Source organism: Abramis brama, assembly GCF_963993115.1.
Source record: "Abramis brama genome assembly, chromosome: 2".
In the NCBI taxonomy this organism is placed as follows: Eukaryota; Metazoa; Chordata; class Actinopteri; order Cypriniformes; family Leuciscidae; genus Abramis; species Abramis brama.
This window is the reverse complement of record NC_139964.1, coordinates 60,052,961-60,077,783: the sequence shown is the minus strand read 5'-3', so window position 1 is coordinate 60,077,783 and position 24,823 is coordinate 60,052,961. Positions and strand designations below refer to the sequence as shown.

Sequence of the window (24,823 nt, the reverse complement as noted above, 5' to 3'; positions counted from 1 at the left end):
TTGTGCTCAAGTAATTTTCCCTCTAAAATAATTTGACAAAAAAAATTCCATACACAAGCCCTAAAATTATTTTACTAAAAATGTCTCCCTCTGCCACACTTCGTTTTTGCCACGTTTTATGATTACAGATGAAAATGTTTTCATGCCCAAACACATGCCCAGTATACAGTGTCTAAGTGGCACTCGCTCCACAGCTCTTTGAAGTAGAGAAGTTTGTGATCACGAAGGGAGATTTTTCTTTGAGGCCATGACTTTTTTCCCCTCAATGTCTTAATCTGATTCTTAAGGAAGATAATTACGTCTTAAACGCTTTGATCTCATTTCATGGGGAGAGGGTCTTTTTCAACTAAAAATACATTAAAAACTGAAAAAGTAAGGAAGAGATCTAGTATAAAAAATCAATGCGTTGCCCAAACATTTGTGTCTATGTTTTTGTACTTGCATACAGTAGGGTTTCAATGCTTAATTTCAAACATATAAAACACTCCTCAAAATTTGTCATCAACATCATACATGCTTGCTTGTATGATACTTACAAGTACACTTTTTAGACACTATTATTTGTACATACTATCGGCTAAAAATACAGCAGTGGCCAAAAGTAGTGTCTGGAGGGCTGTTCGGCAAACTACAGCTTTAGGTTTAATTTTACTGTGCAAAGAATAAAAGCATACATTGAGTACAACATAGTTATTAATATTTAATTGATTTATCTCTTGTTTTTGCATGTGTTCATAATTTCTTTGTATGACAGCCTCCACACAATTTGGTATGTTTTATTACGTTATCACAAATAAAACAATTGACTCCAATCAGAACTGTGCAATATGCTTACATAATCTTTAACACATTTTTAAAAATATTCATCAAAGGTTGAACATTTCAATTTTCCATGGTCACTTTTGGCCAGTGCTGTACATACGCCATGTGATTTCATTTTCATTTGTGTGCAGATAAAGTCTTATGAAACAGTTAAATGATCAAAGTAAACATCTCTTTGTCTCGCTATCTGTCTTACAAACTCACTTACTTATTCTGTTTCTACTCTTCTTTTTCTCTTATGACCGTGTGAAAGCTCACAGGAGCTCTAACAGCACTTGCATTTGAAATGGAAGACTGACTGCTTTAAGATGTGTGCATGAACAGCTATAAAAAGGTCATAAATCTGATGAATGTGAACCATCCGAATGGTTGTTTTAAGGATAATGTCAAGGCACATTTCATTCTATTTATTGAATTGAAGTGTTGATCCTATGGACATGAGCCATTAAACCAGAACAATCAAAGCATTGGAGATAACCAGAGCGCAAAGGCCTTTATTTAATGGGAGATCTCGCAGCTCCTCTCGCCATTTCTCTGTTTCTCTAATCCTCTTTTCTCTGATCCGCTCCTCTTGTACGGTTCTCACTGACACACTCAAAATCCTTTGTTTCATCTTGAGCGAGTGATACAGTAACACAAGGTCTGGTGCACACAGCAAGTTTGTGAGTGATATACAATGAAGCTACAGATTCACTTTGATAGAAACTGTCTGTTGAATCTCACAAAGAAATGTCACCCTAAAATCAAAAGGAAAAAAAGAGGAACTTTATTCTGCATAAGAAAATAAGGATTATTTTCATGGCCATTAAAATGTTACGTTCATGTCTTAACTAGTTTATATTTTCATGATCTTGGTCTGGGGTGCATTTCCCAAAAGCAACTATGGTCGCAAATTCCGTCATTACCAATAGAGTTCAACAGAACTTGCAACCATAGTTGGCTAATGATGCTTTTGGGAGACATTTAGTCTCATTGCCACTGTCTTTGCCTGAGTTCTAGTTGTAGTTTGTTTCCATGATTTCTGATTAGTTACACACCTGTTCCCTGTTCCAGTAATGGTCTATCCCAGTGTATTTAAGCTCTGTTTTCTTTGTTCTTTGTTCCGTGTTAACGTTATAGGTGAGTGTGTAGAATTATCTTAAGTGTTCATTAAAATTTCTTTGGATTGTTCATTCTGCGTTACGCATCTCTCATCTTTAGATTTTAACTACACTGCTACCTGTGACAGTCACATTAATTTTCATGATAATTAAGCACTTTTTCTCCCAAAATTCCCATGACAATAATGCAAGAAAAATCTAATTTTTGTAATGCAAAAAAACAAAAATCTTGTCTGAAAAAAAACAACAAAAAAACAACATTTATTTTAAATAATAATTAAGTAATAAATAAATGCATTTTTTAATCAATTATTAAATTATTATTATTATTATTATTATGTAATGCAATAAATTAATTAATTAATTAATAATGGTTTTCATTTCTGTTATAAAGAAAAAATTAAATGATCCTGTCTGAATTTAAATAAAATAAAATAAATATAAAAATTATTAAATATATATTATACATTATATACAATATATATATATATATATATTTTTTAAAATAAATAATCATTATGGTCAATAATAAAGTATGTATATTTATTTGTACAAAATATAATTTTTTTTTTCTTCTGTTGATTTTGAGGTGAAATATAACATTATACATAACATATAACAAATATAATATTTCTAATGCAACATTTATGTGTACTCTCTCATTCACATAAACACACACACTTGCATTTGAATTTAGAGGAGAATATATAAGCTTACTCAAGCACTCAAATTCCCACCCTACGCAGCGTGTATATGTGCTCCTGCAATTCATGTGCGCATAACTCATGCCTGAGGCCTCATTAGTGCTATATTTGCATATTCTTAAGGAATTTTATCTTAAAGCATTACACTCATGTGAGCAGCATATTTCATATCATACACAGCGCGTGAATCTGTATGAGCACGCTCTTTTTCCACCCGCCCTGGGCCGTAATCCTCTAGAGACGGAGAACTCTCCATGATGAACCTCACTCCTGCAAGGTGTCCTCTTTCAGAAAGGCAGAGAAGAGGAGAGCTTTGAGGATGGAAGGGATACAAAGAAAAAACTGAAAAAGCCAGTAATTTCTCTCACATTACGGGTTTGGGTTGCGAATCTTCTTTTTTTTGGGATGGGCTTTATTTCAAAAAGAGATGAGCAAAAAAAGAAAAGAGAGAGACACAGAGAAAATCTTTCATATAATGACGGTGTAGCTTCAGGCGTATTGAAAGGTGTCAGACCTGCACTTCAGACCCCATTTCTTGTGACACGTACCTAAGTGTGTATGAGTGTGAAAAAAATCCTGCCTATGAGACAGAGAAATATTTCCAAATAAAATGTGTTTTTGAGGTTTAAATTCATTGCAGGCCACACATGCATTTCCTAGAACATTTTAGCCGTCTGTGAGCTAGACTTCAACATTTTCAAAGGATCGATGAAACTGTGAGTCAATAGTGCATCTGTTTCTTACACATTCAAAATAATTATGCCATAAGTTTGTTTCTGTGCCAATAGCATCACCACAAAGAATTGCACAAATACTGCGATATACTGTCATTGAGTCACACATACTACTAAAAAGCTGAGCTTACTGTTAGAAAGAAGTAGTTATTGCCTTTGCCAAAAGCATATAATTATACTTTGTCATTGTGCTTAAACACCTGAGGCTGCTTTATTTTCTTGATACTACCAGTTTACTGTGTAAATCCTCTGTATGCATATTTCTGTATACATCCGTATTTATGCTCTATTCTTTTACATTTTAAAGTATAAATAGTGCAAGTAGTGATCACTTTAAAAATTCCAAAAAGAAGTAGGCTACTCTTCAAATACTTGGATGACGCACTTAATTAACTGAAAAAATGAAATGTCGACACTTCATCCACTCAACATTCACAGCTTTCCTTATGTAGACGAAAGGGAAGGGCTATCAGACTTCATTACTGGATGATAAAATACATACACTACATCTACAGTGTGAACAGAATATAGTGGCGACAGGTAGAATGGCTTATTATTTATTTATCCTAATTTTGTTTTGGAGGTCTCCTGTAATATAGATTTACATGCATCTAAAGTAAAAAAAACAAAAAAACTTTAATTTTCTTATAATATACATTGCACATCAATCATTTCTCAAATGTTTGAAGTCTGACATTTGAAAATGGTTTGTTTGAAGATTCAGTCTCTCTAAACCCCTCCTTTCCGTGAGCCTGCTCTGCTCTGATTGGCCAGAAGGCCCAGTCTGTTGTGATTGGTTTTGCTGTCAGCAAAGAAACGCCTATTACCATAACTGAACTTCAGCTTTGGGGGCTTCCTCAGTGCTTGATACACAGAGATACGAATGATGGCGTCTTTTTTACAATACCAATTCCAGCGTGTGACTGGAATTACTGAAGACTTGGTTTAGCAATTCAGAATTGATTCTTTCTTTTAGGGGACAATAACTTTATTTTTCATGCACTTAAATTGTTGCAGACGTTTTACATTCACAAATAGCTGTAACACATACTTCATGAAAGGTAATATTTTAGAATAAAGCATAATAGGGGCACTTTAAATTACTATATTGACTATAAAACAAGATCATATTAATTCATTCAAAGTTACTTACAAAAAGTAAGACCTAGTATAGGGTTTAATAAAATATAAACCACATTTTGGAGTCATAAACAGCATTGACAGCAAGTTGATTGACCTCTTGGCAGTGAACACCAGGCACAAGACTTAAACAGCCAGTAGTCCTAGACAAACACGCTTATCTGAGGGACCCGCGGTGACAAAGCATGCAAGCACTGCTTTGATGAAACTGTGGGAGTGAGCTGTTACAACTGGCAAAATATTCAAGAATTTCTCATCTCAGTTTGAGCGCAGATTGAACAGTTCCCCCAGTGTGACACAGCTTACTTTGAACGTCATGTTTTTCGTCTTTTATTTACCATTTTTGAGTTTTATCGTACCAGCATGCTATCAGGTACTGCTGACATAACACTCCTTTTAAATTGTTTTCTTTTAGGACACGTTTAACATGAAAAGTGTAAAAGCAATAACATAAAATAGTATAAACCAACACTAATGGTTTGATCTACGACAGATGGCTAGAGAGAAAAAGAGTAAGAGGATATGTCATAAAACACAGCCGGGATGAAAACTAGAACAATCTTCTACAAAAAAAAGTGAATGGATGTGAAAGATACAGTACAATGCGTAGATATTCAAACTGCTCACTTTTAAAGTCACCTTCCAAAATGTTGCTATATTTCTATGAACATATTGACTAATAGAAAAATGTATTACGTAGGTCATAACTACAGTATGTATTTGTCTGTGGCCCACTTTACACATAGCCTTAAAGGAAAAGTTCACCCAAAAATATCCCATAATTTACTCACTATCAAGCCATCATAGGTGTGTATGATTTTCTTCTTTCAGCCGAACTCAATCGGAGTTGTATTAAATAATATCCTGGCTCTTCCCGGCTTTGTAATTGCATTGAGTAGTGCCCGAGTTTGATCATAAAAGTAATCCATACGACTCCAGTGGGTTAATAAATGCCTTCTGAAGCGAAGCGATGGGTTTTTGTAAGATAAAAAATCCATCTTTTACATTTCACAAACTATAATCACTGGCTTCCGGCAACAGGCGTACGCATGATCACAAGAGTCCAGTTCCGGCGGAAGGGTGACCTCTGACCTTCTGACCGAGTGCATAATAATATGTCATCTTTGAAAAAGCAAAAAGCTTATTTGTTGAATTCCGTTCATGCAGACAAACACAGAACTGACTTAATGACATTGCAGTGCACCCAGATGCTTTTAGGAATGTCTCATTCTGAATGTTATATACACTGACAGATTCTTCACCTCACACACACACGCTTTTGATTTCTGCTATTAATTAGGTCATAATGGAATGAGATATGTAATTAAGAAGCACCATCCTGTGACCTTTAGCCAGTTCTGTGCCTGCCAATAAGAGCAGTGCCTTCAGCGCAGAGACAACAGATGGAGACCAGGTGTGTGTGTGTGTGTGTGTGTGTGTGTGTGCGGTTCACCTGTAGAGCCAAGAAAAAAAGTGTATGTGTGTGTGAGAGAGAGAGAGAGAGAGAGAGAGAGAGAGAGAGAGAGAGAGAGAGAGAGAGAGAGAGAGAGAGAGCAAGAAAGGTGAGCAAGTGTTAAATGGACTGGTGTCTGGATAGACAGAGGGCCTGTCAGACGCTGTGCCCAAACCCCAGGCTTTGTAGAGACTTTTTGTGTGGGTTATTCCTTTCTTTTTCAATCAAAAATGGTAATTTTATGTGTGGCATCTGTCCCAAGTAATTCACAATTTACATAACATAAACAATAAAACCAGTTGTGATTCTGCAAGCAAATGTTTGTAGTTGTGTAATTTGAGGTGCTTGCTGAGGTACGCATTAGAATTAGCACTGTCCATACTTTGGGTTAGAGATTCATTTCTTTTAATCGAAAACATGCCAAATAACAAAATAATTGATAATAATTTTTTTTGGTAAAAGGTTGATGACAGTTTTTTAGAGGCAATATTAATGCAATCCTATAATTGGTCTTATATATATATATATATATATATATATATATATATATAGTCTGCAGGAGCGGGCTCCACCTCCAAACAATGTAATCGGCAATGCCCATTTCTGGGATATTTTGACTTCCTTTTCTATAGTTGAAGCTAGCGGAGACAAATTGTCTATCTTTTTTTACAGTCTATGGACGGCTCTTTTCATCTTTTTACGTGGTACTGCACACAGGACATACACACATTAAATAAGTAGCCAGAATGTGGTAAAACTTTGCATAGAAAAATCTACTTCTGCTTCACTTGACCTTTATCTGATACAGCTTAAGGTGTTCACATGATCTTTACACGTTGTGTGGTTATTAAGTGTAACCAGACTAAGCTCATGCATACAAACAGACTCATGATTTTTTTGTTCATGCAAATACATGTGACCTATTGAGTATAATTGTCCAAATGCTCTAAAATATGCATGATTGTGTAATGATTCAGCATGAACTATTCAAAGCATTACAATCTGCCTGTTTTTTTCTTATAATATTTTACACATTTGAATGTTTATAAAAAATTAGTCGCCAACGCGCCTCCTGAGGCCTGGGGAGTGAGGTTTACACACACAGCACTTACTGGCCTACGTCTGTTACACTCACCCCCTAAATCTCACTCCCATCCGGGTCACAGCACCAAATGTAACCGGTCCTACTTGACCCACTTCGAGCGGGACTCAAACCTAGGTCTCCAGCGTGGGAGTCGGATGCAAAACAAGTCTGCAGCCTCTAGTGTTAGTCGCCAACGCGCCTCTTGAGACTAACAAGAATCCGCTAACAAGGATGCAAAAGTCCGCAGCCTCTAGTGTTAGTCGCCAATGCGCCTCTTGAGACCAGGGGAGTGAGGTTTACATGCACAGCTCTTACTGGCCTTCGGCCGTTACACTCACCTGCTGTCCAGTTATCTAAACCTCACTACCATCCGGGTCACGGCACCAAATGTAACTGGCTCTACTCGACCCACTCCGAGCGGCTCTCAAACCAGCATCGGCGGCGGGCATGCTAACAAGGACGCTAAAGAATGCAGCCTATAGCGCTATAACGCCTCTTAAGGCCAGGGGAGTGAGGTTTACATGCACAGTCCAATATACGGGCAACGTTTTCAACATGAATTCAGTTTCTTCAGCAACCTTAAAATGTGATGCCTTCTTTACCATTGGCCAGAGTGGAATAGTTTAAAGTGTTTAGATACCCATTTCTTTAAATTAAAATCGGAATACGCCACATATATAACTATGATTATGGTTACTATGATTATGAGCTTAATCGTATTAATTTGATCAAAGTATTGTTTATATGTGGTTATAATTAAAGTTTAATTGCAATATTGCCAAAATCTCATTAAAATTCACATTTTGAGGGTACATGTAAACGTAGTCATTGTCACATGACCTCATGTTTAATTCAGCGAGTGCTGTCCAGTTATCATCTTGAAAATAAAGTGGTTACGTTGCATTTTTAATCCAATTTAGCATAATGGAAATGATATAAAAAAAGCAGCTGATATTATTGCCGTTTCATTCGCAACACTTCCATTTCATTCGGAAATGGAGGGTGTAGTCAAGCATACTGCATTGTGGGATTCAGTATTCCGTGCATGCTGCACATTTTTGCATTATGTAGTTGGTCATCTATGTATTTCATAATACAGTAGTATGTATGTACAGTAAACATACTGCACACTGCAGAAATAGCATACTACTACTCGTACTATTCCAAACATATCCTGAGAAAATGAGAAATGATAGTAGCATTAAAACGAGAATAAATTCCCACTGCAGCGACAGCTCCTGACCAAAGGGACAATCAACCTGATTATACTCCATCACTTCTCAGACATTCCATGAGCTGACAAATGTCAGACAAACGCTGACAGACGCAGACAGGGGTAAAACACTGATCTGACCAAACCCGACAATGTCTGTTGCCATTGCTCGCCGTCTGTCGGTGCTATGCGAATTGGCCTTAAGAGTGAAAAACATTTGAATATGTACAAGTGGGAATGGGTAGTAAAAGGAAAGGTAAGACAGAGTTAAAGAGAAAAAGTGCTGTTGGGAATGAAGATAGAGACACCTTGACCTTGGTGGTCTTCTCTTCAGCTGGATCAGCAAGTCTGTGTATGTAAATTGGAAGCAGGAAGATACCTGTCTATGTGTGTGTGTGTGTGTGTGTGTGTGTGTGTGTGTTTATAGCTCTCTAAATGAACTGTTTAGAAGTTGCTTAATGGCCAGATGGCATAAAGCAAATGAGTTAGAGTAGGAATTGAGTTTGCATATTTATGAAGCTTTTCTGAATAATTAATGAGGTGCAAATGGGACTGAGGTTGATGGTGAGGCCAGTGAGATGTGTAATACATACGTGTGTGTGTTACATGCAGAAAGCCGTCAACGTTCTTCTACACCCTTGAGTTCATGAACAAACAAAAGGATCAAGAGGCTGATGTCTTGTCTCTTCATCATGTACGAGCGCTTTCAAACGTGTTTGCTTAGCTTTCTAAATGAGCATTATTCAGACAATTTCTGAATGACAGAGTTCCAAATACACTGAACAAAATTAAAAACGCAACACTTTTGTTTTTGCCCCCATTTTTCATGCGCTGAACACAAAGATCTAAGACTTTTTCTATGTACACAAAATGCCTATTTCTCTCAAATATTGTTCACAAATCTGTATAAATCTGTGTTAGTGAGCACTTCTCCTTTGCAGAGATAATCCATCCACCTCACACGATGCTGATTAGACAGCATGATTATTGCACAGGTGTGCCTTAGGCTGGCCACAATAAAAGGCCACTCTAAAATGTGCAGTTTTACAGTATTGGGGGGGGGTTGCTGGTGAGACCACCATTTGCCTCACGCAGTGCAACACATTTCCTTCGCATAGAGTTGATCAGGTTGTTGATTGTGGCCTGTGGAATGTTGGTCCACTCCTCTTCAATGGCTGTGCGAAGTTGCTGGATATTGGCAGGACCTGGAACACGCTGTCGTATACGCCGATCCAGAGCATCCCAAACATGCTCAATGGGTGACATGTCCGGTGAGTATGCTGGCCATGCAAGAACTGCCATGTTTTCAGCTTCCAGGAATTGTGTACAGATCCTTGCAACATGGGGCCGTGCATTATCATGCTGCAACATGAGGTGATGGTCATGGATGAATGGCACAACAATGGGCCTCAGGATCTCGTGACACTATCTCTGTGCATTCAAAATGCCATCAATAAAATGCACCTGTATTCGTTGTCCATAACATACGCCTGCCCATACCATAACCCCACCGACACCATGGGCCACTCGATCCACAACTTTGACATCAGCAAACCGCTCACCCACACTATGTCATACAAGCTGTCTGCCATCTGCTCTGTACAGTGAAAACCGGGATTCATCCGTGAAGAGAACACCTCTCCGAAGTGCCAGACGCCATCGAATGTGAGCATTTGCCGACTCAAGTCCGTTACGACGACGAACTGCAGTCAGGTTGAGACCCCGATGAGGACGACGAGCATGCAGATGAGCTTCCCTGAGATGGTTTCTGACAGTTTGTGCAAAAATTCTTTGGTTATGCAAACTGATTGCTGCAGCAGCTGTCCGGGTGGCTGGTCTCAGAAGATCTTGGAGGTGAAGATGCTGGATGTGGAGGTCCTGGGCTGGTGTGGTTACACGTGGTTGTGAGGCCGGTTGGATGTACTGCCAAATTCTCTGAAACGCCTTTGGAGACGGCTTATGGTAGAGAAATGAACATTCAATTCACGGGCAACAGCTCTGGTGGACATTCCTGCAGTCAGCATGCCAATTGCACTCCCTCAAAACTTGTGACATCTGTGGCATTGTGCTGTGTGATAAAACTGCACATTTTAGAGTGGCCTTTTATTGTGGCCAGCCTAAGGCACACCTGTGCAATAATCATGATGTCTAATCAGCATCTTGATATGCCACACTTGTGAGGTGGATGGATTATCTCAGCAAAGGAGAAGTGCTCACTAACACAGATTTAGACAGATTTGTGAACAATATTTGAGAGAAATATATAGGCATAGAAAAAGTTACATAGAAAAGTTACATACATTTGTGTTACATAGAAAAAGTCTTAGGTCTTTGAGTTCAGCTCATGAAAAATGGGGGCAAAAACAAAAGTGTTGCGTTTAGAATTTTGTTCAGTGTATTTGCATTCGATGTCTGTGATTTCATGTACCGACCAACATACATAGACCAACAATAAAAAACACGAAAAACACCCCAAAAAATAAAAATAATCAATGAGAATGAGAAATGTACATGACGTATCTTTGTACCATTAAAACATCTTGCAAGTTTCATAGCTTAAAATGTCCTCCATAAACAAAGCAAATCAAGCTCCAAAAACAGCTTGTTTTGATATTGTGGAATCTGTGACAATCTGACAGCAGTGTGTGGATCTGACAGCAGCTGCATCGCAAATCAGAAGTAAACAATTTCATAATGCTTTGTCTGTAAATGACGGCTTTATATATATGGATAATGTTTTCAAATCACTTACTCTCGTGCAATAGAGAGAGGTGGTTGATGCTGTTTCCTATGCAGTGAAGTTAGGAAATCATAACAGTGGCCGTTTACTGACAAGCCTTAAAGGAGCTGTCACTTAAAATCATTTGATATTCTGTCAAGGGTTGAAAAAAATATTTTTTACACGCACACACACACACACACACACACACACACGCACGCACACACACACACACACACACACACACACACACACACTGTATAGATACTATATACATGATGCATACTATATGTGTGTGTGTGTATACAGTATGTATATCTCAGTGGTATGGAAATGGATCAAATGTACATTCATGTCCCTGTTATGCTTAAAGGGATGGTTCGGAGTAAAATCAACCTAGGGTCCTTTGCATCATGACATCGAGCCAAACACCCCCCAGAAGCCTTTTTTCCCTTGGTCGAACATTATTAAAGTTAGAGCTTATTTAGAGAAATCAGCCAGATGGATCCAAGGATGTATCTCGTAAATTACCCCACTAATAATGCCCAGAATGGTACCAAACTTATACAGTAGTACAAATAGGTTCTGTACTCATAAAACGAGGCATTGGAAAGTTTGTAAGTACATCAGGAGTTTATTATGACCGCCGCTAGCGTAGCTAGCGAAAGCGGTCATATAGGGATTGTCAAAGTTTTTTTTTTTTCGTCAATCTACTGAATTTTCCGTCAACGATACCAGGGACACCGAAACACCGGGGAACATGAAATTTGGTGGGCATGTAGCCCCACTAGACTTTCACGGAAAAATTTCGTTTGGTCCCCGGGGGCCACTCCCCCCCCCGCGCTGGGCCCCCCCAAACCCAAAAAATGCAGTTTTTCCTAAATAACTACTTGAACCGTGGAACCGAGGATGAAGAAAGTTTTATGGTATGTTGGTCTTAAGGGCCCACATCAACCTAGCCCATAATCACTCATTTGTGATTTGCGCCCCTCCCATAAAAAATGAAAATGCAATATTATTCTGCTTTAATCGCCCCTATCTTCAGTGGAGATGTTCAGAACTGCACCATATTTCATGTGTATGATTAACTTGACATCCTCTGGGGGTATGCTAAGTTTCGTAGAATTTCATCCATGGGGGGGGTATAAAATAAATTCATTTATGTGCACATATAGTGACTGTACACTCATCGGCCTGTAGATGGTGCTGTTGAGCGAAGGGTTGCTGGTTTAGGATGATACTGTCACACACACACATGCAGGAATACAAACAAACGCAAGCATGCACACACACTGACATCCACACACACCCATACACACACATACAAATCCACATGCACAGACACACACACACAAACACACTATTCTGTCCCTCTATGTTCTATAGTATTGTATTAGTTCGCTGGTGCATTTCTTTATTTTCCCACTTGGGGTCAGTATCTCCTTTAGTGTTTCTTTTGGGTTCTTCTTCATGGATTATAACGCGTGTTCTTCTCGGCGCTCTGTTGTGATGTGCTGACCAGGCGGGAAGGAAGTCGACCGGAAGTTGAAGCCGACCGCGTGCCACCATTTTGTAGCAGAACTTCACCTGCTGTTAGCATCCCATTGATTCCCATTCATTTTGGCGTCACTTTGACAGCGAATAACTTTACATCTGAGGCGTTTGAAGACTCCATTTGTCCATTATTTATTTCTAAAGAAACACGACAATGTATAAAATGCTCCATTACCTTGTAGCTTATATTATGGCCCCGTAGAAGCAGTTTTTGTAAAAGAAGGCTAACGATTGCGTCATAACCACGCGACTCTCTGTCGCACAGTAGAGAGATTACCGTATGGACAGGAGGAGAAGCTCGCGAGCAATCGAGGGGACGTGGAGGCAAAATGACAATATAATTAATCAGAATACCTAGCAAAAGTTGCTCCTGCTCCAAGCTCATGGACAGCTCCTACTCACACTCTCCGTCTCTGCAAGATTCGGAAGGGAATGATTCAGATTTCTCTTGGCACAGCTACTAGAAGACAGACGGGTTGCTCACGTGGTCCATGTAACGCTTTGCTCGGTGTGAGTCTGCGCGTCAGGAAAGGAAGTGCTAAGAAATCGCTAAAAATGGGCTTCACTTGTCTCAATTGAGTTCCAATGGGGTCGCTGTGTCCATTTCTTTTACTGTCTATGGTGCTGACGCAGCAGGAAAAAAGTTTGTTACACGCGGTGTGAGAAAATGTCCGGAGGTCAGGTGTTGACATTCCTCACTCTTCTCAGTCCCCTTATATCTTTGGGAAGCTTGGACATGCCATAATCTGTAAGTTATTAGTGGCCAATTTTGTATTTCTAAATGTTTAGATACTTTTCTGGTACTTAATAGGTTATTTTAACTCTCTCAAACAAAAAGGTTGTTTGTGATCGAAGTCAAGCTAATGTTGCTAGCTTTTGTTTAGTATGTGGTTGTACAATATCTTATAAGTCAATGTGAACACAGCTTTTACTGAACTTAGGTCGTCAGGTTGTACATAGTACAGGTTGTTAAAAGTAAAACAGTAGCTTTTGTTTTACTGTGGAGCTTTGATTTAAGGCTTGCTGAGTTCATGCTCTACTAAATCTAACTAAAGAGGAAAGAGTCGACCTGTTATATTTTTACAGATATTTTGAACAGTATTTTGAACTACTTGTGAATCTGTGCACTGAAACTGCAATTAACTGCAGTATATTCCCCAACCACATGGTGGCAAACTGAATCATTTAAAGTCCCTGTAAATAACACATTTTTCTGTGTTGTGACAAACTCAGAACACATACTTAATTTTGACTTTACAGGGACTTTAAAGATGTATGCTGAGTCCCAATTCGCCTACTTATACTACGACCTAAAAGAATGTACTTTTTTTGTGAGGAAAAAGTACATACTTTTGAGTGTGTAGCAAAAGAGTATGCACGTTCTGGGACATACTTCGATGACGTCATGCAACGTGAACTTGAACGTGGTTGCCTGGTTACGCACACACACCTCGACTGTTAACAAAACATTTTACATTTCATTCATTCTTGTCCAATATCATTTTATTTACTATTCCCATCTTTTTTTCCACAATACATTTACAATTTGAGGAGTGAAGCAGGGCGTCATCGTAGATCAACCAGACGCAGGTCATGAGGCGGCTGGTTCTGACGTTCATGTGCAAATGTGTGTACTGTGTAACGAAAGCTACTTATTTTCTGAGCTAAAATATTTAAAGTTTAAAGTGTAACTATTGTTTAACGTATTTTATACTTAATCTTATACTTATGTATAATACTTAAAAATACCCCGATGAAAATGAACCATGCTTTTACTATAGTAAAAGTGTATTAACCATGTTTCTTTGGTTGGACTGATAAAGTTAACATTTGTACAGCCACAGTATTACTACAAATAAGTCAGACAGAAACATCAAAATAAATACATAAAAAAGACACTTGAATGACACTGGATTAGAGCCTTTTTATTTATTGTTTTGTAGCCTGCAATGAGGCGCTCAGTATCTTCATCGGACCCTACAAGATAAACGGTACTTTTTTGGCACAACATAAACCCATTAATATTACGAGACAATAAAATATAACTTTTATTAGGGTTAAACTGAATTCTTACACTTAAAAACTGAGGACGCATCTCCGCTGCTGCATCTGACTGCCAGGTCACCACCATCACCGCAAAGCTCCTCCCTCCCGCACGCGATGCGTTGTGGGCAATATTAGCCGTTAGAGTGTGCATTGATCTGCACTTCGAATTCTAACCGGAAATAGTAGACCATCCGGGTATCTTTGGAACACTCATTTCAACATACTACGATTTGGGACGTACTAATTCTAGTTTTGCATACTATTTAGGACGGATAGTATGCGAATTGGGACTTGAGCAGTAATGTTGTGATTCTTATATCTTGAACTCTGATCACTTCAAGTATTTAAATTCACAGCAATGAGTCTTGGTTTGTTAAATAATGTATTTTATTGAAATTTGCTTGTATGTTCACAGTTTTACAATCAAAAGAGAGGTCTTCAGTAAAGACACTAAGACAGGGTTCCCGCGGGGTCTTAAAAAGTCTAAAATTCTGAACTTTAAATTTAAGGCCTTAAAAAGTCTTCAAAACGGCCATATTTTCATCCGCGGTCTTAAATTTAATTTAGTCAGGTCTTAAAAAGTGTTTACCCTCGTTTATTTCCAGAAACGCTGGCCGCAGAAAATTATTATAAAGTAGCAAAAAGTATCGAGTCGTAGCCTACAAAGCGGAGCTCTAGTGCTGGGGTCTCCAACACGTCGCTCGCGGCCTGATTGGAGGTCGCTCGCCAAGAGGCCGTTCACATATCGCGTCTTTTGCGCGCTCAAGTTCGTTCAAATGTAGGCGCGCGGTAAGCGTGCTCATAATAGAAGCGACGCGCTCGTTTTTTCCAGGCGCTGTCTCAGTCAACATCAAGGATGGGGGTGCACCCAAACACTACGGGTGTTTTTCTCTTCTCCGTAAATAAATCTTGTGGCAGAGCTACAGCAAGCGTTTTTCGGTGGTGGAAATCCATTAGCCACTAAAACTTCTTTGTCATTGTGGAGACGCAGGGCATGGTTGCATAGCAACGCCAGACGCCAGACGGGAAAATAGGACCGAATTTTACTATTAATAATAAAAGATAAGCTAAAGTGCATTGTAAATGTCAGTAATTTATCTTTTTGGACTCATTCTTTTTATGAAAAATTATTTAAAGTCTGAAATATTTAGGTTTATCTTTTTATAAAACCTTTTTTGTCAAACCTTTATTTTAACTTGTACATATATAGTATATGTTAGTATAACATGCACAACACTTTAAAAATGTTAATTTTTAATGGTATTATTTTAATGTTTATGTAAACAAAAAGTGCATATTGATGCTAAATTTATTTGTTATTTGCTGGTTTTCGACATAAAACTTCATTGTGTAGTATTAATACTTTTTGAACAGGATTCTGTGATAACCATGATCATTTTTGTCACTATAATCATGAAATTAAATGTTCATGCCATTTCATCTCTAGTTATTATCAACTATGATCAACTAAAATCAACTAATTATGTGGGGTTTTTTTACAGTATACCGGTAATATGCAAAGTACAATTTTCTATAAAAAAAATATATATCTGATTCTGTTCTGACACGCGTTGTTGGGTGTGGAGGAAGGTTGCTAATGTGATTTATTTGTAAATTAAATGAATGCTTTTTCAATTACTGAATTCACTGAAATAAAATGAATTCTTTGATTTGAACATTTATTTGGTAATGCGTCGTGTAGGTCTTAAATTTCAATCTTTATGGTCTTAAAATGTCTTAAAAAGGTCTTAAATTTGACTAACTGAAACCTGCAAGAACCCTGCTAAGAAGAAAACTGTGTCCTGTTATTCCTGGAACCACCTTCTCTTACTGTTTAGCTCGCTGCATAGGCTGAGTAGCCATACACTCAACCGAGGGCAGAAGACACACGCGCACACACATGTACACACACACAGACACACACATGTATACACACACAGACACACACATGCACAAACACACACACATACACACACACACACAGACAGACATGCACATACTACTACTTTTTTTAGGTATATACATAAACACGCAATACAGGCAAATTACTCCACGTCATTTATTTTTGTGGAAAGCCAGTGCAGGCCTGAGCGGCGGTCATATTTTGTACCGCCATGCGGTACATCTAGTTTAAATAACACTTGCCTGATGGCTCATGCTACTACTAACCCGGACGTCGAAGTCACTTCAGTGATATGGGAAAAGCACGTAAAAGTCCTGGCAGAAAGCGAATTATTAGTTAACACTAAGTTGTCAACACTTCAGAAAAAATAATAATTTGTTGTTACACTACATCCTTATGCATTGTTTTCTGCCAGGACTTTTACGTGCTTAAGCCATCCGGCTGATATCTCTAAATAAGCTCTAACTTTAATAATGTTCGACCAAGGGAAAAAAGGCTTCTGGGGGGGTGTTTGGTCCGGGGTCATGGTGCAAAGGACCCTAGGTTGATTTTACTCCGAACCATCCCTTTAATGCTGTCACATTTTCCTGGTTAAATAAACATTACTTTCCATAAAAAAATAAACCAAATGCAATTCTATTTTGTATTTTTTTACAATGTAATTCATGTTCTATTTATTAAAACCAAGTAAAAAAGGCAGTAAGAATTTTGTTTTATTTGTGAACTTATGTTCAGCTGTTCTTTTTATTTGTCAACTTATTTTCGAAACATCAGTCATCAAGCTCCGTAGTAACAGACATGAAGATGTACCTTTAATTTTTACCAAGCTGATTGCTCACTGATTGCTCATGTTCAGGCCATTTCAAGTTTGATTTTGAGGCTCATTGGGCTCAGGGGAGGCAAGAGAGACGCGGACTCCCGCTGTAACTTTACCTGCCGGTGTCGCTGTTGGACACTGTTACATTAGAAAAACCAAAGTGATTTATACACCTTTTAATGTCACAACTTGTAATATTTATGTTTTTGTAATATGGATGATTTTATCATCCAATTTTTTTAAGGCACTGCCTCCCTTGCCTCCAGAGGAAACGCTCCTGATAATCTTTGTGTGTGTGCGTGTGTGTGTTTGTGTGTGCACAAAAAACTTTACCAACATTGTAAGTGAACCTCAGGGAACATAATAAAAAAATAAAAAAATCTATGACATGAACCCTTTAAAATCAAAATGTCGATTTAGACAGGAATTAAAGTACCACACAACCCTGGTGTGTCAAAATAGGTCACGGAATTTTTCTAGTGTGTGGCAGGAGAAATACAGACTTTTTCAAATCGGAAAGCAATAAAAATCAAACCTCTGTAAATGCTGGAATTATCTCTAAAGTCACTTTTTGTGATGTTTATTCATGCGTTTTTTCACCACCCAATGATGTACTATCAACATGCCAGCAAATATTGATATATGTGATTAAATGTAATTCATTCATTTAAATAAATTTGACTAGATTTACAGTTTCTAATCACAGTAAAGCATTTTTTTCCCCAGAAACACACTCTTTTTTTCAAAACGTTTTTTTTTTTAAAGTCAAGTCAAGCTTGATATTACATTTCATTTTGTATGTTTACTGTGGTCAATGGTCCCTCACTGAATCAGTTTCAGTTTGTCCGAAAAGTGTGACGAACGACTGAAGGACGTTTCCAGCGTTCTGCATGAGTGTGTGTCATGGTTTAAATCCGAGGGGGGTGGGGAATAGCTAAAATTACTTGCTTCAGTGTACTTAAACATTAATCAAAAATGTGCTTATGCTGTCTATCCATATTCTGACAGAGTAATACATTACACACACAAGCTCTGGGACTGAACATAAACAAATGCACGCTGTCCTTTGGGGGGCAGCATTTCACACCGTGCGGCAGTTTTGTTTCAGAAAATAGAAGCACATATGAGCAATGGAGAAACTTGAATGTGTCCGGATTTTTTAGCCCAGTTTTCACACATCTCACATCCTCATTCTTTAGAATGACTAATGGGGTGAAAGTACTGCCCCTCAAGGAAAAAGAGAGGGAGAGAGAAAAAAGGAAGTTTGTCCTATTTAAGTGGACAGAGCACCCTTTGAAGGACATTGAGATACACACACACACACAGGAGCTGCTACCCTAGGGCTGTCATGGTAACCTGGATAAATGATGAAAAGGTTTCTGTTATCTTGCTTCATTGTGCTCTAGAGTACTTAAGTATTTTGGTCATATTAACATGAAATTAGAATGCTAAATAATGCAAATAATAAGATGTGCTTTAAAATAACTTGCAGTGCAAACAATTGGCAAATATGGTAAACAATTCAGTTACTTACACACATTTTGGACATGAACTACTGTACAATAAGATTCATATGTATGAAATGTATAGGTCTTTTTATTTTTTTGTTAGTGTTCACATTCTATAGCCATAGGGAGCGTAATAAAAATGTGTGAACATCACCATCATGATGTCTAAACATACATACTGCACCTGCTGATATTGATGTTCAGACATTGTTGTTTCCTCTCTGATGTATGCCAGAAATAGCCTGCATGTTGTCTAGTTGAAGGATAATGGGGATGATGCCAAACAATCCTTAAAATAAATAGAAAACAACGACACACACAGAAAATATGCTTTAACCCACTGCATTAGATGAATATTCTTTAAAACCTATAATGATGTCAAAAAAGAAAGAAGAAATGCTTTGTATATCTGCGCGGATAAAAGCTTTCAATTACGCTTGTATTTTTAGCAGCTCGGCTGCATATTAAAGTACTAAAGCAGCAGAAAGTTCTGCTGTGTGTTTTGTAAAGCGTGAAGTCAGGAAAATTTCAAACACGCATACAGATTATGCGTGTTCCAGATTGTGTATGTGTATAGTGTACAGATATCTGACAGCAGAAATTCATGTAGATGCAGCCCAGTGGTTAGTGTGATGAGTAAGCCAGTCTGTAAAACTACCAGTAACCCTGCATTTAAGTCTGGCTCACTCCATGAATATGGTATGCTTTTGTGTTCTATTACTTTGGTGGAGGAGAGAACCATTATTTTAGTGATTGTTGTTTTATTTGTTTTCCCCACAACATCTACATATATTGCTTTCTCTTGCTGTTTCAGTCATGTACATTTACGTCTATGAATAACCATTTGATGCATGTTGCATGAATTTTACAGAGCAAAAATAGCATTTATTTGACTGAAATTCAAATAAGCAAGTTGACTATCTAGTCAGCATATTGTATGCTTATATGGTTGCCAACTAATGAAACACTACAGATTATTCAAAAATCTGTTGGATATTAATAAAATTTCTTCTATACATTATTCTTTCTGACAATAAAGCACTTAAACACAGCAAACTCACAATTCCAACTTCAGAAGTGGGAAGTAGGAAATATCACTAAAGCAATAAGCAAGCAATATCACACAAGCAACTTGTAAAAATACTGTATGTGCCTCGTGCCCAACTGCCCTTATGTTCTGATATTCACAAAAACACAATGATTGCAAATGTGATTTAGCTTTTATAAACAGGTTGTAAGTTAATATTGAGTTACTTCCATTTTAGATATGATGTTGCCAGTCTGTTTTTGCTCCAACTCTGCAACACATGTAGTGGTGTGAACAAATCAGCATTTTGAATGAATCGGTTGAATGAATGATTCAACGACTCACTCATTAAAACAGTATTTTGATTCATTCCTAAATAAATTAGTGATTTGAACAAATTGGTTGAATGAATGATTCACTGTTAAAGATAGTCAATTGTTGCCACCTAATGGCATAAAAAACCAGCGGAAAGCATTACAGTTTTTCTCAATCTTTTTTCTTAATTTTTTTTAAACAGTCTTAATATTCTCTAAATGTAACTGTTTTATGGTAGCCTGGAAATCCAGACCTAAATCTAAAAGATTAATGGTCTGGCGTCGACTAATGAGAATTGCCCAGCTCGAGGGGCGGCACCAAGCGTGCATTTGAAAATCTCGCTGCACGCAATTGAATAACACTACGACCAATCACAACAATAAACCCCAGCTACCAGCGGAGCTAACCTTATTAGACATTCTCTGATTATACTCTTACCGTATCCGGTCGGCGAAACAGCAAAAACGTCCTTCTTGCAAAGGAACGATTCGAGCGGCGTCTTCTGTTCCTGTTTTAGATAAAAAGTCAAGTCTAACTCGTTCATTGTAGCGGCCAAAGCCGTTTCAGACAACTGGTATTCATCCATAGCCACCTTGCAATGTTTACTAATGACTTCGACGTCACAGCGCTGTCGTCATCTGTTTAGCTCGCCTCTGGCCCGCCTATATCAGATAACCCGATGTGATTGGTGCAGCTCAGATCGAGGGGCATATTTAATGAGCGTCATTATTCGACACCAGAGTAACTCTCTGAGCAAATTCAACTTGTGCTCTCGCGAGAACTAATCCAGGGTAGTTTTATGGGACATCACAACACAACTCTACCCAAAACATCTATAGTTTTTTACAACCGCAAGAACCATTTTCTCAAAACTCTTCAGACAGTGAGCACAACTTCACATGTGGGCTAAACTGTGGATCATCTTCTATTGCTTTGGCACAAAATGCATTCAGTGATGACATCTTTCAAATTACATTAATTATTTTCTCACTTAGACACAAAAACAACCAAAACTCTATAATAAATTAAAAAAACTTAACATAATACAACCCTGAATAAGAAAGCAGTTTCTATAGTAAAACCATATTGAAATATATTCTGAATCTAAAATTTAAATACTATCAAAACAAATAGATGGAGATTAACACCTACACAGATGTAAGTCCTTCAATTTCATTACCATCTATACAAAAGGGAACAGCTTAGGAATAAATGTGTACTGTAATGTAAATCATGTAACATAAACTGCAGTGAATTATGAACGATAGAGAGTGTCATTCTTGTTTTGTAAAGAAATGTTACAAAAGAAAACATTGTTGAAACATTTTTAGTTATCATAACAGTTTAGTTATGAGTGACAAAGTGTGTTTGTTGTATGACAACCTTTACTTTGTTATGGAAGAATGACTGGATTTGGGACATATATGAAGTGCTTTGGTAGCTTTAGTGCATTTTGAATGTGAAATTAACTACTGTGCCAAGTTGAGTTGGTAAGAAGAACTGTGTGAAGAGTTTGGAAAAAGTACCCTTAGTATTGAGAAATGTGTCCTAGCAATTGTAAAAAACTGTAATTCAATTCAGTCAGTAAATTGGCCAATGAGAACTGAGCCAACGCAAATGAGAAAAACTGTAATGAAAAATCCCACCACTTTTATACTGACAAAACACAAACAAGTGAAGTGATATATTTGAACTAGAAAAGCCTGCTTTAGGGGATCTAAAATTATATCCTAATCTTGGCTGCTAACACAAAGGTCAAAGATGTGAATCATAAACTGGAGACATCTACCACCACTGTGCTCTTGAGCAATACATGATCACAATCACAGGTTGCCCCAGTAGAACTGTCACTACTGCTTGTGTCATTCAGAATAAGACTTTTTTATTATATTAGTAGTAATAAAGTAATAACATAGTAACAAAATGTGCTGATTGTTTTCCATTGACCAAATAATGCCTTTTTGGAAAGAAAAGGTATAACATACTGTAAAAATGCACATTCTACGGTTAACTGAGCAGGTAAAATATGCATTATTTCCCAAATATATTTCCCCAAGCATTCTTGTTATTAGGTGCATGTTTGGAAATTAGCTGAGATAGATAGATGTGCAATAGTACATTTTCATCCTCATTATTGTCGCTTGTTTCTCTCATAATCTAATAATTTATATATTGTAAATTTTAATAAAAATGTATAAAATCACCATATAAAATGTAATTTTAATTAAGAGATCGACCTGATTATTTACTGAAAACAGGTTTGTATATATTCTAACCGAAACAATACAGCTACTGAGACTCAGGTCTTTAAGTAAAAACACATTGTGTCAATTTAATTAAAAATTCATTCACTTTTGCTTTTTGTTTTTCTCATGCATATTCTGCAGCAGAAATACTTGATAACCGCATATATAGTCAGGATTATGAGTGACACAGCAGAAAGCAGGAACAGAATGACATCAACAGAGTGATAAGAGTACCAGGGCATTTTGTAAGAGTCTGTGCGCAAGTGAGCGGCACCTTTGTGCCTCATAACAAACTCAATCCAGAAGATGGCGTTGTCCAGAGGCTTCACTGGGACGTCCTTGTGAAGCCTTGAGAGCCTCTGCATGTTCTCCCGATAAGAGGGCTCATAAAGGACCTCTTTGACAGTTTTAAGGAAGGAGTCCTTATCCACTGTGGCAAAGTCTACATTCTTGGCTACATCCTTTACTCTCATTTTAGAAAGATTATCAGGCTGGTCAAAAATCAGCCCAAATCCAATGATTGGTACCCCGTGGTAGATGGCTTCTTGAATTCCATTGGTTCCTCCATGTGCCACAAAGACTCTGGTCTTAGGATGACCCAGAAGATCATTCTGAGGCATCCAGTCCATCATTAAGGTGTTGTTCCCTAGTGCAGATGGTCTCTTTCCTTTGTACCTCCAGATGATCTTCTGTGGAAGTTCTGCAAAAGCTTCAGCAACTGCCTCTGCCACATCATCAGGAAGCTGACCAATGAGAGTGCCCAGAGACATGATGATGACACCATGTTCCCCAGAGCTCTGCACAAAGTCCTCCAGATCTTGTGGAAGAGGCTTTGATGGCTTGCACTGAAAACCTCCCATGTAGACGATGTTTGGCATAGTGGGACGCGGGAATTCAAAGATAAAATCAACTCTATGGAGCCACAGATCGGCGCCCTGAAGTAAAGGAAAGTAGGATGTTCCTGGGCCAATGAAGCGTTCACAAAGTGCATTATAAGTTGGAGTTATCATGATAGCTATCTGCATTTCTGCTATGATGTACATCACTACATTCTTCACTCTTTCCAAAAAACTCATGCGGTCTGATAACTCCAGCATTGGAGCTGGAACATAAGAAAGTGGAGAAGGAGCTATTGCAAAATGAGCCTCACTATAAACTGTCCAGCGGACATTGTAGACAATGGGCAGTTTGAGATAATGACCCAATAGTATACCTGGGACCATGGACGGATCTGTTAGAATCAAATCATATTTGGCATCTTTTAAGGACTCCATCAGCTGCTGGTCTTCAAACATGTTGACTATCATCTTGTTTTCTATTTCAAGTATCTCTAAAAAACTTTGCCACATTTCTATCTCCACCTTCAGACGAGCCCAGATCGAACCCTCCCTGAGAATTCCCAGTAGTTTAGATGCAAACACTTTGAAGAATTCTTCACTAAATCCTCCTTCAGACTTGAGATTGATTGATGTGTAGTGAGGAGAGAATTCTTTGATATACCAGCTGTTTGACATCCGAATGACTGTAGCATTGTGACCTTTGGCATGAAGTGCTTCAATCAAGATGTTCATGTTGACCCAGTGACTGCCATCCACAGGAAAGACAAGAACCTTCCCGCTCTGAACAACTGGGACAGTCGTCAGCAGGAGGGTTAACATGATTGGCCCAATCACCTGAAAAACATGTCCATTCATAGTTCCTGTTGCAAAGAAAGCAAAGAAAAGATACAATTCTGAATAAAATGGTCCAGTTTGTACTGTATAGTTCAAATTATAGTTCAAATACTGCATAATATATGATTCTTGTATTCTTGCTTAGAAAAAGGAACTGTATGTTGAATGCACAGAGGAAATAATTAGAGGCAAACTTCAGCATATAAAATATTAAATTAATTGCATTAACTAAAAACTAAAAACATGAACAAACAAAAAAAACATTATAGACAGGCCTAATATATACAGGACCCATATTTATTTGCTTAGGGAAACCTTCAAATATTACATAGCAATATAAACATGAATCATTCACAATAAGATAGACTGCATCTTTTTAAATGAAAATAAAAAATAAAAATCTCACCCATCATTGTGTAGAATGGAAGATCTATCTGTTAACTGTTGTTGAATGGAGTGCAAGTCATCCAACTATCACAGCATTTGTCCTTGCTATGCATGTCAACATCTATTTATATATGTAAGTGAAGGTTCGTTTAACAATATTTAAAGGGCAAGGGGCATTTACCTTCAAATATCTAGTTAATGAGTTACTATTCAAATTTATGTTTCTAGTACAAACTAACTCCCTTTACAGTTTGGGTTTAGGCACAACATTAAGTTGAGTAAATTATGACAACATTTCCATTGGACTAACCCATTAACAAAAAAAATATTAAAAATAAAAACTTCCCTTTCTTTTCAACAATCTACAAATGCATTAAT

The 24,823-nt window shown here is 37.7% G+C and overlaps 2 protein-coding genes across 3 annotated transcripts in view; one reads left to right on the top strand and one right to left on the bottom strand.

Annotated features, from left to right (window-relative positions):
- The window catches only part of elfn1b (extracellular leucine-rich repeat and fibronectin type III domain containing 1b), a 110,796-nt gene that overhangs the window by 20,715 nt on the left and 65,258 nt on the right, over positions 1–24,823 (top strand). The gene's annotated exons all lie outside the window — the stretch shown is intronic.
- LOC311068492 (UDP-glucuronosyltransferase 2C1-like) lies at positions 18,886–24,812 on the bottom strand. The gene is made up of 2 exons (XM_084090970.1): positions 24,465–24,812; positions 18,886–24,084 (listed from the first exon to the last, which is right to left on the bottom strand). The coding sequence occupies exons 1-2, from the start codon at positions 24,469–24,471 to the stop codon at positions 22,484–22,486; spliced, it is 1,608 nt and encodes a 535-aa protein (XP_083947096.1). The 5' UTR covers positions 24,472–24,812; the 3' UTR covers positions 18,886–22,483.